This window comes from Cricetulus griseus, chromosome 3, assembly GCF_003668045.3.
Source record: "Cricetulus griseus strain 17A/GY chromosome 3, alternate assembly CriGri-PICRH-1.0, whole genome shotgun sequence".
In the NCBI taxonomy this organism is placed as follows: domain Eukaryota; kingdom Metazoa; phylum Chordata; class Mammalia; order Rodentia; family Cricetidae; genus Cricetulus; species Cricetulus griseus.
The window spans coordinates 277,562,667-277,576,740 of NC_048596.1; the positions used below are offsets into that span (position 1 = coordinate 277,562,667).

General features: G+C 46.0%; 1 protein-coding gene across 3 annotated transcripts in view; it reads right to left on the reverse strand.

Annotated features, from left to right (window-relative positions):
• Positions 1-1,424: 1,424 nt before the first annotated feature.
• LOC100758335 (solute carrier family 28 member 3) overlaps positions 1,425-14,074 on the reverse strand; it is a gene marked incomplete at its 3' end in the record, with an annotated part of 38,982 nt that continues 26,332 nt past the window's right edge. For all 3 annotated transcript variants that reach the window (XM_035443015.1, XM_035443016.1, XM_035443014.1), the window contains 7 exon segments: positions 1,425-1,536; positions 1,764-1,862; positions 2,414-2,495; positions 7,016-7,213; positions 8,410-8,578; positions 10,085-10,215; positions 12,475-12,600. In XM_035443015.1, the coding sequence (XP_035298906.1) occupies positions 1,425-1,536; positions 1,764-1,862; positions 2,414-2,495; positions 7,016-7,213; positions 8,410-8,578; positions 10,085-10,215; positions 12,475-12,600 (917 nt within the window).

Consider the following 14,074-nt stretch of genomic DNA (forward strand, 5'->3'; position numbering starts at 1 on the left):
TTTGGGCCTAACTCGGGTGGGCAGCTGGCGTAAAGCTCACATGTGGCGGTGGGGCTCGGCCGCTTTCGGCGGAAAGATTTATCGTAACATGAGGGCACTAATTTTGCAAATCCAAACTGTAGAGGGAGGAGATGGATGGCAGGATCACCGGTGACCTAGCCTCTCACCCACCATTATCCTCACCATGCTGCCAGGACCACCTGGGTTCTTGTGAAAATGAGGCAGCAAAAGAAAAAAAAGGTCGGTATCTCGTCCAAATCCTATCAACTGAGATCACGAGTACTGGGGACCTGAGATGAGGCCAGAACGAGACCGTAGCAACAGGACACTGGCTTTGTGAGCAGGCCTGAAGTTCCTGGCTTGGTAATGCTGGAACTCATATTGCATGGATAGACACAGCCCCCATAAGGCTTTATTGTGTCAAATGCAAAGGAAAGGTATGACTGTGCCTAACTTACATGGTGATTGCAAGGTGTAAGTGAAAGTGCAGTGTGCACAAGAGTGCATACTATCCATGTGTGAGCTTAGGGAAGTGTCTCAGTTTCTAGTCTGAAAAGGTAAGACACAAGGTAGTCAGAAATACCGTGAGTTTTCCTCACGTGACCACTGAAACACACAGCTAAGGAAGCTCATGAAAACAAATGGATGTGGTTTTTAGGCTGGGACTGTGGCATGGCTGTTTGCTCCAAAGATAACATGATCACACCATCAGTCTGTCTGTCCACCATCATGGAGCAGATATAAGCTTGGCTCAGTAGTCATGGCAACCAAGTAAGTGTAGTAATACCGTGATAACCAGGTCTATGGTAATATTAAGAGAGTGATTAGCATTCCCTTTAAGAAGATGGGTGAGGAAGGTCAAGAGGTCTTCATCTGAGATTTCAGTGACCACTTCCCAATTCTCAACTGCATGCAACCTTAGGAGGGTCTAGAATATGCAATACATGGAAGCCGGGCGTTGGTGGCGCACGCCTTTAATCCCAGCACTCGGGAGGCAGAGGCAGGCAGATCTCTGTGAGTTCGAGTCCAGCCTGGTCTCCAGAGCGAGTACCAGGATAGGCTCCAAAGCTACAGAGAGAAACCCTGTCTCGAAAAACAAAAACAAAACAAAACAAAACAAAACAAAACAAAAAAAGAATATGCAATACATGGAAGATTGAAGGTGGGCCTCCATGGCATGAGTCATCACCCATACTGGCATGAGAGTTTTCATTGATATTAATGTTTTGGGGCTCCCCACACTTCTTTAAGGAAGCCTAATAAACTCACTGGTTCATCACGCAGGGCTTTGAGTAACTGCACACTTTTGTCTATTGTCAGTGCTCTATCCGGGGTGAACAGATTTGCCCACATCTACCCCAGGAAAAGGCACTCGGCAGTTGAATTTGATTATTACTAAGAGACCATAGGAACAATAAAAGTACCTGTTCAAGAGACTTTGGCAACAAGACACCACTTCGGTTGTGTTGCTGAGTAAGTTGGTGGTCTCCAGAATGTGATGGCAGTTGGTGTCTACCGGGGTGCCGGAGAGCATGCCTGGGAAGGAATTGAGCGCCGTTTATTGACATAATTTAACAAAATCCCAGAACTACTCTGTTCTCAGCTTCTCCGAGGCAGCCCACACATTCCACCCTACAGTGTGCTTAGCCCAGCTGACTCTCAGCTTTCTGCAGTAGCATATGCTGCAAACGCAGCCTGGAAGCCTACCTCCCTGGAAGCTCCCATCCTTTGGGCACGCAGGATGTGAAGGATGAATGCCTTACCTGCGATGCAGGCTGTCATGAAGCAGGCAACTGTCCCTGCAATCAGGGCTCTCATTGCTCCAGAGGCAATGTCACGCTTTCTGGACGGAGCTATGGATGCTGGGAGAGAAAGGGGCATTTGAGACTAGGGCAATTAGAAACCCAAATTTGTAGCTTCTAATAATTCTTTTGTGACTGGACTCTCAGGTCCAGTCACAAAAGTGACTCTCAGGTCACTTGAAAAGAAACAAGTCCTAAAAGTATCCACAGGGCCCACAGAGCATGGAGAACACGGCAGTGTCAATGGAGTTACCAGGAGAATCAATCAACGAGACGATGTCTTGTTAGTTGTCATCATCTATGTTTACACTCATGGCCAACATCAGCAACAAATGACAGCATCTCCTACAGTGAGCATCCATGGGCCCAGAATTCCCCCTCGGATGGCTGTTGTAACTCTATGAGCACTGGTCAACAAGTGACTGCTGTTACTGGCTTGGGAGAAGGGTCTGTATGTTTGAACATGTTTATCTTGAATACTAGAATGTGCATTTGAAAGCTGTAGCCAGAGAAGGGATAAAACAGACCCCTTTCCATGACACAACGTTAAAGAGCAGGATGAACTCGGGTAAAGGTCACAGCTGCTGTCGAAGAGTATTCTTTTCACTTACTAAGTCCGCCGATCACTATTCCTAGGGAACCAAAATTGGCAAAACCACAGAGGGCGTAGGTGGCAATGGTCTCAGAACGAATCTGTAAGGAAGCATAAATAGCGGTATGTACATGATCTAACCCTCCTCCCAAAATCTGGCACCCCAGTTGGCTTCATCGGCCATAGAATGAATGGTGATATGTGTGACTACTTAGTAGTCACACACTGTGGACTATCAAATAACCACCGATGGTTTCCTTGTGCTCTTGAATTTTGAGGGAGAGTGGAAAGAGTATAGATTCAAGGAACTGGAGATTAGTGGCCTTGACATCTACAGATGCTTCCTGCGCACTAGTAACTTGTAATATTCCTTATGACTTGGTCACCTGCTGTATTATAGCAGGCACAGTGCTAGTTGGTAGCGATAAGAAATTGGTCTCCGAAAATGTTTACACTATATTATCTGACATAGGACTTACTGGGAATATCTAAAGAGCTGCTATAATTAAACAAGAAGACTACTGTCCAAGTTTTGGATGTATTGCTACAAAAGATATGCAAATGGGCAAAGAACATATGGAACAACGCTCAATATGAGATACCCAGGGAGGTGCCAGCCACTGTGTCAAGAGCCAAGATAAATCCTCCTCTAAGTGGACTTATGTTAGGTATTTTGTCAGTTACTGCAAGAGCTAAAATGGAGAAACAGAAACTGCCTACACTAAGCGTGTTGGGCTGTGACGCATCTGGGCACTCGTACATCGCCACTGGGAAAGTTACACAAAGCGCGCTCTCCTGGTGAACACTGGAGGCTCACTGAGCTAACGCATGCTGCCTTCAGGAGCCTTGAAAAGAAAATGTATTATCACATGACGTGTCCAAAGGGCCTACAGATTCCTAAGGACATGGCTAAGCCGGTGGTTACAAGCAAGAGCCCATCAATGAGACCGTGTCTCACGCAGCTGTCACTGTCTGCTTCTACACCGTAGGACATATAAAAACAGAGGCCACAGAAGACTGCTCATGAATGTTCGTGCGACTTTACTCCTGGGAGCCTCACATTTGAACAGCTCGGATGGTCTACATTAGAGGATGTATAGACAAATTGTGAAAAGAGGAAAAGTGGTGTTGCATGGTGAATGACATGGATAACCCAGTCTGTTATGGATGGCATGGATGCTAAGGCAGTCTATGCAAACACACAAGAGTGATTATTATGGTTTGGATCTTGACTGTTCACCAGACGTTCACGTTGAAGGCTTAGTCCTCAGCGCAGCTGCGTTTACAGGCAGGGCCTTTGGGAGATGTTTGGCTTTTGAGGGTGCTGATTTGGATTCATAGCGTGATGGGGCTGGAGGAGGGATTTGTTGTAACAACACAGAGTGAACCTTTTCTTTTGATCCTGGCCTCCTACACAAGGCCTAAAAGCAACCACGGTCAAGCTCTAGGTTCCAAGTAAACCTTTTGATTTATCTCAGGTATTTTGCCACAACAATGAACAAATGACTAACACAGTCCTCTGCAGTGAAAAAAGATCATTAGTTGCCAATAGGTCTTCAGGGGGAAGCTAAGTACACCAGTAAACAGGAGCTTCCTTACAGTCTGGTCATCCTGTGTGCCTGCCTTTGTTCTTTAGCTCCAACAACCCCAGGAGAACCCCAGGATGCCCGTTTGGAGATGTAAGAGTGGGCAGCCTCTCCCGGGCAACAGGGAAACAGTGAGTGAGCAGGAGGCAGCATGTGGGGCTGGCTCTTCCTATTCAAGGCTGCAGTCTAATGACGGTCTCTCACGCTGAAGGACCTAGCACAGAAGTTTCTGCAGATTGGTGAGCCTTTGCTTCTCCAGAGCACACTGCTTCTCCGGAGCACATCCAGCCCAGAAAAGACATGGCTGAGGTCAAGCTGAGGGCTGTTCTATGTTTGTTACTCCACATTATACAAAACAGTGGATTTCCAGACTGACCCTTGTCCTGAGAGACTCCATTTTGCAAACAGCATTTGACTCCATATTGAGTGTGAATACAGGATGACTACACCTGGTAGTCAATGAAAACAGCTCTATCTGCCTGGCACCATCAATGAGGCCCAGATTGATGAGTCACTTACCCTAAAAGCAAAAATGATGCCACCTTCACGCTTGTCACAGTAAATATGGTGAATGGAGGTATCAGCATCACACCAGGACCAGGACTGAGAGGCTCCTGGACACAGCAGACTGAGAAAAGGATGTAGCACCCTGACCAGACCCCAGAGGAGACATCTCACGTCTCAGCGGCCAGAGCCCGATAGCCCATTTCTAAAGGGGATCTGGCAGACATGGGTGTAGAACTGGCCGAGCAAGGACGCTGGGACCATACCACTTCCTTTCGCCCCCGAATGTAAACCATTATGCAGTGGAACGAGATGGGCCGTACTGAGAAGATAATGGTCTCCTGTGTGTGAGCCAAGATGCTCAGAAATTTGGAGTAACTGCTTTTCCCACTGCAACTCAACAATAGCAGAGGCCACAGAGCTGCTTTCACGCCTACCGTGTGCCTGCCTGCCTGCCTACGTACGGCTGGGCTCACTCCCAAATGGAATCAGCTCTACAGTTGGGGCTCTGCCTTCCCAACAGGCTTTTCAGAGGACCAATTAGTATTGCCAGAACTGGCAGCTTGCTTTGCTCATTAACAAAAGCACTTTCTCCTGGCGACGGGGAAGTAGAAAACATGGCAGTTAATTTAGCCCATTGTTTACTCTGGGCAGGGAAACACTGCTGTAGATGGCATCCAAACAATGAAGATGGTTGTCCACGTCCCACTGTTAGGTCACCTGGAAAATGAACAGTGAGGACAGAAAACCCATGGACCCCGTTCCTATCAGATTTGTGGGGCGTACTGCCCTGACCACAAAATCATTCACATGATGCCCTGGGGAGGTGACTCCACTTATATAATCTGTAAGTTTGGTTTTTGGAAGTCCAGGGAGGAAGTGGTGGTCTCAGGGATGAGTATCTTCATGCTTGGCAATACGCTTTAATGCTGGGGAGATGAACTCCAAATGGGTTGTTTCAGAGAGAGAGAGAGAGAGAGAGAGAGAGAGAGAGGGAAATGTTCATTTCTCTAGTTTCTTTATGTGATGATTCTGATCTTTGGGGGGAAATAAATCAGTCAGCTGCAAACGCATCTTCAGGCAGATTGAGTTCCTCACTCCATCAAAGCCCAAGAAGCCTGGAGGGCCTCTTCGCGTGATTACGAAGACTGGCCTAAGGCTTCCCCTCTGCACCTTCACAGCAGCAATTGTCCCTCATCATCTTTTGAGGCAGACGAGGCACAGAGTGACATTCCTCAGTTTCTCAGAACCCATGCGGCCTTCACCCTCGGCTGTCAGCTCCCAGAAGGTAAGAGCTGCTATTGTTTTGGCTCCTGAATAACTCTCTGTGCTGAAGGTGGGAGGGGACAGAATCTTCAGGGGGTGTGACAGCTAATCTACTTGACACACCCTTACGTGGGAAGAGGGACCCTCAACTGAAGAACGGCCTCTATCGGTTGGCCTGAGGCATGTTTGTGAGGTATTTTCTTCATTGCTGATTGATGCAGGAGGAGCCCACTGTGGGCGGTACCATTCCTAGGCAGTTGAGCCTGGGCTGTGTGAAAAACATGTTGAGTGAACCTGGGGGCCTCCAGCAAACAGTGTTCCTCCATGGTCTCTGCCCCAGGTTCCTTCCCTTGGCTTCTCTCAGCGGGATGAACTTTCCCAGAAGTGCAGGCTGAAGTAAACCTCTTCTTTCCCTAGCTGCTTTGTCATGCTTTGTCACAAGCAACAGAAAAGAACACTAGGACAGGAAGTCAGGAACAGTAAAGGAAACTAGGTCACTGTACCACACTCCAGAAGGGCTCTGTCCCCTCCTTTGTCTCTTTACCTCCCAGTATTTTGGTCTTGCAGTGAACTTGTAACAGTGGCCACACCCTCTTGGGCATGGCCTCGGCAGATGGAAGCAAAAAGAGGGAAGCTTGAGGCGTGGCTTCTGTTTGCTCACTCTTTCTGGTGGGTCAGCTGATCCGGTAGGAAGGGCAGAGAAACCTCCTGTGGTTCTTTGTAATTTTCTGTATAAGTGTTCCCCAATAAACACCCATTTATCACTTTATCTTGGGTCTAGTGAAATAGTTGCATGTCGCCATCATCCCAGTTTCTTTGTGGTGAACAGTCCTTCCCTGCTGCATGCTCTCACCTTGATGGACTGCTTTGTACAGAAGAGCAACAAGGCCAGGGGATCATGAGCTGAAACCACCGAAACTGTGAGCTGAGATGAGCCTGCCTTGTTTTGTTTACCTTGGATGTTGTCTCTGAGCACAGAGGACATTGGATAGACCTGTGTACTAACGCTAGTCCCAGCTCATGTGACCCTAGGTCTGTGTTTATAGTCTTTAAAAGCCCCACCTCGCCCTCTCTTTCTCTCCCTCCTTCCCTGTCTTTCTTTCTCCACACACATATCACACAGTCAAGATAGCATGACTGAAAATTACGCTGTACTCATTATGAACTCTACAAGGTCAAGCATTTGGATTGTCTGTTCTGCTGTCGCTCAAGTTCCCAGCAGACAGAGGAATGCATTTACGTGATAAAGAGTTATGTATACTTACCGACATGTATTGCTGCACGCCATTCACAAATTTGGGTCCAGCTGCTTTCCTCAAATTGATCAGTTTTGAGAGGTGGTCATAAGCTACAAATTCATTGAAGAATGTCTTGTAACCTATGAGTTTGGCGACCATGAAGCTGTCTTGCCAGTCAACTCCCATCATGAAGGAGAAGGGCATGAAGATGTAGGAACAAAGGAGCTGCCAGAGACAGAGGTGTTGACACTGATTAAATGGTGGCTTGCCTCTGATTCTGCCTTGCTGCCCCTCCCTTCTTGACTGGATTGTTCCTGCCGCTTCTGGGCACTGGGAACCCCTTACATCCAGCTGCCCATCTTTATGTATCGGGGCATATGTTTAGTTCCCAACAATGTGGGGGTCAAGGCTTGATTCCCATGTAGTGGTATTAATGGGTACATGACCCTTAGAATCAATGAGTATCTTTCTTAGGATATTGTGTTAATTAATTCTCTGTGGAATGAATTAATTTGAGAGAGTATTTGTTTAAAGAGAGGTCAGCTCCTTGGTTCCTTCAATTTGAATGTCATACGTGGGTCTGCATGTGATCCTCGCCAGATATAATCCCCTAATGGTGGACTTTCATGGCCTTCAGAATGGCAAGCTAAACAAACCTGTTTTCTTTATAAGCTTCCCGACCAAGTGTTCTGTTGTAGCATAGAAAGCAGACTAAAGCAGGAATTGGATCATTGGAAATAGCATGTATCCTTGGGAAGAGGTCAGCAGAGAAAGAGTGGGGGAAGACAACGGATGAGTGGGATGGTGGGGTGACTGAGAGACCAGGAGAAAATGACTGCTCTGGGGGACAGAGGGTGACAGAAGACAACACAGGGATGGGACGATGGGGATGACTGAGAGATGTCTATAGTGTATGAGAGAGCACAACATAGTTGGTTCGGAAAGGTTGCTACATGATTTGTGTTCTGGGACTATGTGTTGTAATTTTAAAAAGTGGTTCCAGAGAAAGATGCCATGTGACAGAGCTTGGGTGGAGGGGTTTTTTATTAGGGGAAAGTGAATGTGTAAAGGTGGCGGGGGAAGGAAACCAGCCTCTGGGGACCGGAGTGGCAGAAGAGGAGAGGAAGAGGAAGAGGAAAAGGAAGAGGAAGAGGAAAAGGGGAGGGGGGAGAGGGAGAGATGGGAGGTGGGCGGGGCCCTTTTAAAAAGGAAAGTAGTGAATGTAGTGGCTGCAGCTGAGGGCGTACCCTGTCAGAACCCCAAGGTCTTACTCTGTAGCCCATGGTGGCCTTGAACTCATGGCAAGCCTCCTATCTTGGCCTCCTAAGTGATGGGATTAAAGACCTGAGCTACCATACCTGGCTTTTAAACTTATTTTTAAACATAGATGGTCATATTTAAACAAAACATGACAGTCATACCTCAAAACTCAACTGTGGGTAGTCGAGCATGTTTCCGAACCAGGACAGGGCTGAGTTCACAAAAGACAATAAGGCCAGGAAGGCGATCAGATTCACCGCAATGTTTGCTACCAGGGGGATGGACGAGGATGCACCCTGTGTTGCTGCCTCCAGGAGATTTCTTGAATCACTTCATCAAGAAATGAGAATTCCAAAATTACCACAGAGTGTCTCTGGGTAGATGCTTCAGCACAGCAACGATCCCACCATAGTTGCCGCGCACGAGATGACCCTTAGACACCTTGGTCAAAGTGCTCAGTCTCTTACAGTGTCAGAGTCATTATGAGGCTGAGCATTGTTGGCGGGGATATGGGACTCTGTAGGGAGAGATCTTACTAGGTACCTGTTTGGGTGTGGCCACAGGTACATAAGGGGTGTGGGATAGAAGCCTGAGGAGAGGCAGGTCTCCGAGAGCAGTCGGGATGCTCAGAGTGCTGACACTGGGTTATCAGTTTCTCATGTAAGTGATTTCTTTTCAATAAAATTAATGTATGACATCCCTATCCCGTGTATGGTAATCTTCCTCTTATAGGACTCCGTGTCTGCATTACCTTTTCCTTGGTGGTGGAGATCGAATCCTGGGCTTCATACATGCTAAGTATCCATACCCATTCCCACCCCTAACCCAATAGTGCTTTTTAAATTGGGGCATTTATACTTAAAAAAAAAAAAAACCCAAGAAGTGACAATAAAAGACAGGTTTAAAAACTATTTATCAACAGTAGCTGCCAGGGAATATTTTATAAAATAGCCTGGCTCTAAAAACTAGCAGCTGAAAGAAAGCCCATTTCATTGCCACTTCATTTAAGATAGAATCACTTTAATCCCTGCACTTGGGAGGCAGAGGCAGGTGGATCTCTGTGAGCTGGGGGCCAGCCTGGTCTACAGAGCGAGTTATGGGACAAACAAGCCAGGGTTACATGAAGAAACCCAAGAAGTGACAATAAAAGACAGGTTTAAAAACTATTTATCAACAGTAGCTGCCCCCTCCACCAAAGATTGACTCCCTCTGTGGTCTCTTCTCTGATCTCCCATTAACCCCTGTAATCTCAGAAGTCTACCCCGGAATCTACCCATTCCCCACCACACTTCTTTACCATTCACAAACATGCTGTGTCTTATGTAAGATACACAGCAAGACTTCATGGTTTGACTCCAAGTAGAACCTTCGGGGTGCTATCCCTCACCCCAATTATCTAGACCGAAAGTGTTCCTGTTTTGGTGTTTGCCATAGTTGCATTATCCATAACAAGGAGTCTTGTGGGAGGAAGGTAAGGCTTAAAATGAAACCTTATTAACTGATATTTCATATGTCCCTAATCCACACGAGCTGAGAGTCATTCAATAAATGGTTATCTGCTATGACTTCTCATCAGTGCTAAAGCGGGGCTCAGTGAACACTGGAGCATGTTCATGTTCATTTTTATAATGGACACTTAGGAAGCAGATGTTCAGAAAGGCTTTCCTGAGCATTGAAAGAGGAGTTTGTTCTGTTTCTTCAACTCTAAGAAGTCACTGGGAAGTTAAGTGCAATACCATTCTAATGCCAAGATGGGCTGTGCTTTCTTTCTGTCATCAGAGTCCACTTTGGTATCCCTGACCTGTATGATTATTAATTAGTAGTGTGTCGACTTACCCACTCTCAATCTTCATGGCATTCTTGAGGGTGATTTTGGGTTTTTCTGTTTCAGGCCAAAAGAGTTTGGCCACAGCCAGGGATGCCGGTGCTGACATGACTGAGGCAGTTAGCAAGTGTGTGGATGACACCTGTGGGGAAGGAAGAGGCTGAGTCCTTCTGGGGTCTGGAAGAACCGCCACTCCCAGTATGCCTAGGGCCTTGGGAGTCAGAGGACAAGACAGGGATTTGTGTCACCTGACACCTCACTGGGAAAAGCACAGATCCTAAATCTGATTGTTTGGGATGAGAATTAACCCTCAGAGATTTCTTGGCTCCTCTGTTGTCTCTGAACTCTCAGCTCGTCCCGACAGGCCGCTTTGTCACAGCCTCAGTTCAGGTGGTGGGTTATGTGGAGTGGGAGGGGTACGGAGAAAGGACCTCCAGCCAAGTGCAGAGCGACAGTCCCTACTCTTCCTGACTCCCCTTCCTTGAAACCCTTTCTGTCTTTAACTCACCCTTTCTCCCTTTGTTGTGTAAATGGTTTCCCCTTTCCTCATTTTCTTCTCTCCTGCCCTCCTGCTATGGATTTTTGTCCCTACTGTGAGGGCTAATCTTGGTTGTCAGCTTGACTGCATATAGTGGTTTGAAAGGAAATGGCCCCCATAGGGAGTGGCACTATTAGGAGGTGTGGCTTCGTTGGAGTAGGCGTGGTCTTGTTGGAGAAGTGGGTCACTGTGGAGGTGGACTTTGAGGTCTCTTATATGCTCAAGATACTGTCCAGTTCTCAGACTACTTCCTGTTGCCTCCAGGTCTTCAATCTTGGGACTGCTGATACAGCCAGCCTCATGGACTGGACAACTACTCTTGTAGTTGTGGCCTCTTGAGTGTAAGACAGCCATTATTGAGCTACCCGGACCATGTCCTATAAGCCATTCTAATAAATCACACACGCACGTCATTCTATCAGCTCTGTTCCTTTAGAGAATCCTGACTATATTTTCAGAGTCCCAGAAACAGTGCCTCGCCCATTTGTGAACTTCATAGGCTGCTTATTCTCATAGCAGCCATGTTTCTTTCTTCCCTTTTCCTACTACTGGGTTCTCCCAGGCCGTTGTGAAGCTCTGGGATGAATTCACATATCTTAGAAGAAATTCCAGCGCATATGGCATTGCTAGTTTCCCTGCTTAGTTTCTATCAACATGGGGTCACAGCATTCCCCAGTCTTAAAAAGTGGCCACCAGCTCTTAGAATGGGCTCTGCATTAGAATTCGGGTTTGTCAAAAAATATATATATATATTGAAGATTAGGTCTCATTCTAAGAGATTCATATTTAATTACTCATGGGTGTGTGCTAGACAATTAGGACCTTTAAAAAATTTTCAAGTGACCCTAATGAATCAGGTTTAAGAGCACTACTCTATATTAGAAGTCCTTTCCCAAGGGTCAGGTCAGTGTAATGGGCTTTCATGGTCAAAGTATTCAACCCACACAAAACAAAAGAATAGGAGAATCTAGAGCCGGGAGTTGGTGGCACATGTCTTTAATGCACTTGGGAGGCAGAGGCTGGTGGATCTCTGTGAGTTCAAGGCCAGCCTGGTCTCCAGAGCAAGTGCCAGGATAGGCTCCAAAGCTACACAGAGAAACCCTGTTTCGAAAAACCAAAAAAAACAAAAAAGAAAAAAAAAAAGGAATAGGAGAATCTAGTTTCTGACAAAGCCTTCTAGAAAAATCTAGCAGGATCTAGAGTTGGCTTATGGGATATAGTTTGCTATAGTTTAGATCAGGGTTCTCACAACCTTCCTAATGTTGTAGCCCTTTAATACAGTTCCTTATGTTGTGACTCCCAACCATAAAATTATTTTCATTGCTACTTCATAACCATAATTTTGCTATTGTTATGAATTGTAATGTAAATATCTGTGTTTTCCAAGGATCTTAGGTGACCCCTGTGAAAGGATCATTAGACCCCCAAGGAGTTGGGACCCACAGGTTGAGATATCAGTAATGATATCTTTGAGATATCAGTAATGGGTTTTGGGTTTTGTTTTTCTGTCTAGACCTCATTCTCCTTGGGGTCACTATGTCATCATAACAAGAAGGGAACTTTCTTGGTGTCATTTTCCATCAGCAACAAGAAAGAAAAAAGAAAACAGTAAGTAAGAAATGGGAGATAGGGAGCTGGAGAGATGGCTCAGAGGTTAAGAGCACTAACTGCTCTTCCAGAGGTCCTGAGTTCAGTTCCCAGCATGGTGACTCACAGCCACCTTGAATGAGATCTGGTGCCCTCTTCTGGCCTGCAGGGCACAGGCAGGCAGAAGATTGTATACTTAATAAAATAAAATCTTTAAAAAAAAAAGAAATGGGAGATCAAATGTACTTAAGTTAATTATATTCCAAACATTCTTACCCCAAAGGAGATATAGGCACCCAATACGCTTCCAGCAATTGTGGCAAAGCCAGCTGTCATAATGGCATGGAGTTCTGACCTGGTGACATGTGGTAAATATGGTTGGACCAGTAGTGGAGACTCTGTCTGGAAACAAATGTTAAATGTTAGCTTTTTGATGCTTAGCATTTTTATTCCCTGTTGTAGTTGTTAGAAAGACTCCGAGACCATCTCCAGCAGTCACCAGGAACTCTGGAAAAGCAAATTCTCCACCTGGAATCAGAAACTCTAAGGGTGCCCCCCTCCACCCAGTCTCCACTTTGACCTCTTGGGGTCCCTTCATTCAAATGCCAAAGTGACTGGGGCAACTTTTGTCAAATTTTAACAAGGAACAGTTTCCTGGTCTCCTTGAACGGTGATTAGAAATAAGAAGAAAAGCAGTAGCAATGGGAAGGAAGAGATGGAATTTTGTGTAAGTTAATTATATTCCAGTCATTCTTACTACAGAGAATATATGTGCCCAAGGTGCTTCCAGCATGTTAGCATGTCCCACACCATTGGTGTCCTGGTCATTTGAACTCCACATCAGTGTGCACATGTAGTCCTGGGTAAATCTTGTAATACATGGGTTGATTAAAACAGTCCTCCACCCAGCTTTGGGCTGGAAGCTATGAGGACTTGGGACACTTTCCTGAGGACTGGCCAAGTAACTCCACCTGGTAGTCTGGCCTTATAGACTGGGATTCCCAAACCACTACAACTTTCTGTCTTCCAGATTGATCTTGAAAGACTCACACATGTTTTGTGGAAATAGAGACCGTTATAGAAAAAAGAATAGGCTGGCTACCTATAGGCCCTTTCATAATTGAGACTGACAGGCCAGGGTATAGTAGAACAGGCTTGAATCTCATTACAGAGGGTAGGCAGCCTGCAATTCGGAGCTTTCCATCAATAATAGCAGCACTTTGGGCATATTAACCATCAAATTGAGCACCACAGACACATGCGTGCAATTTTACAATTTTCTGCTCATTAGTTCTAACTGTTCTGTGAGATTGAATGTGTTGAGTCTCAATTTATAGACTAAATAGGAGCCCAGTATGTGAGACCTTCTACCCCATAGGTACTAGCAATCATCTCAAGATGATGCCCTAATTAGTCCTGAGAGATTTTATGACTGTAATTATTATAATTTCAGCTCCTAGGGAAGGAAGCATTACCACTGCACACACTAAAAACTGCTTCAGGCTAGTGAGCCAGTCTTACCAAGAAGGCTCAGCCTGCTGGAGCATGTGTAAGCCTGGGATTTGGGGCCACCTGTCTTTCTGTGGCATGATTTTTGCTTCAAGTCCACTTTCTTTGGGCAGTGTTGCTGACAGCTTTCCCACATTCTCACTGCACGATTCCATTCCCCCCGCAAGCTATGTATCCTGAGTGGAACAGCTCATCGCCATTCCTAACATGCCCATTCCTTAGGGTTGCTCCAATGTTGAGGGATTACATTTCTTTGTTTAAATGGGCTTCGGGCAAAAGGGTATTTGTTCATCGGATGGGCTAGCGACGTGAGAATTGTCGCCTAAAAGTTTATCTTTGATGAGAAGAAAAAAAATCTGAAAGTATT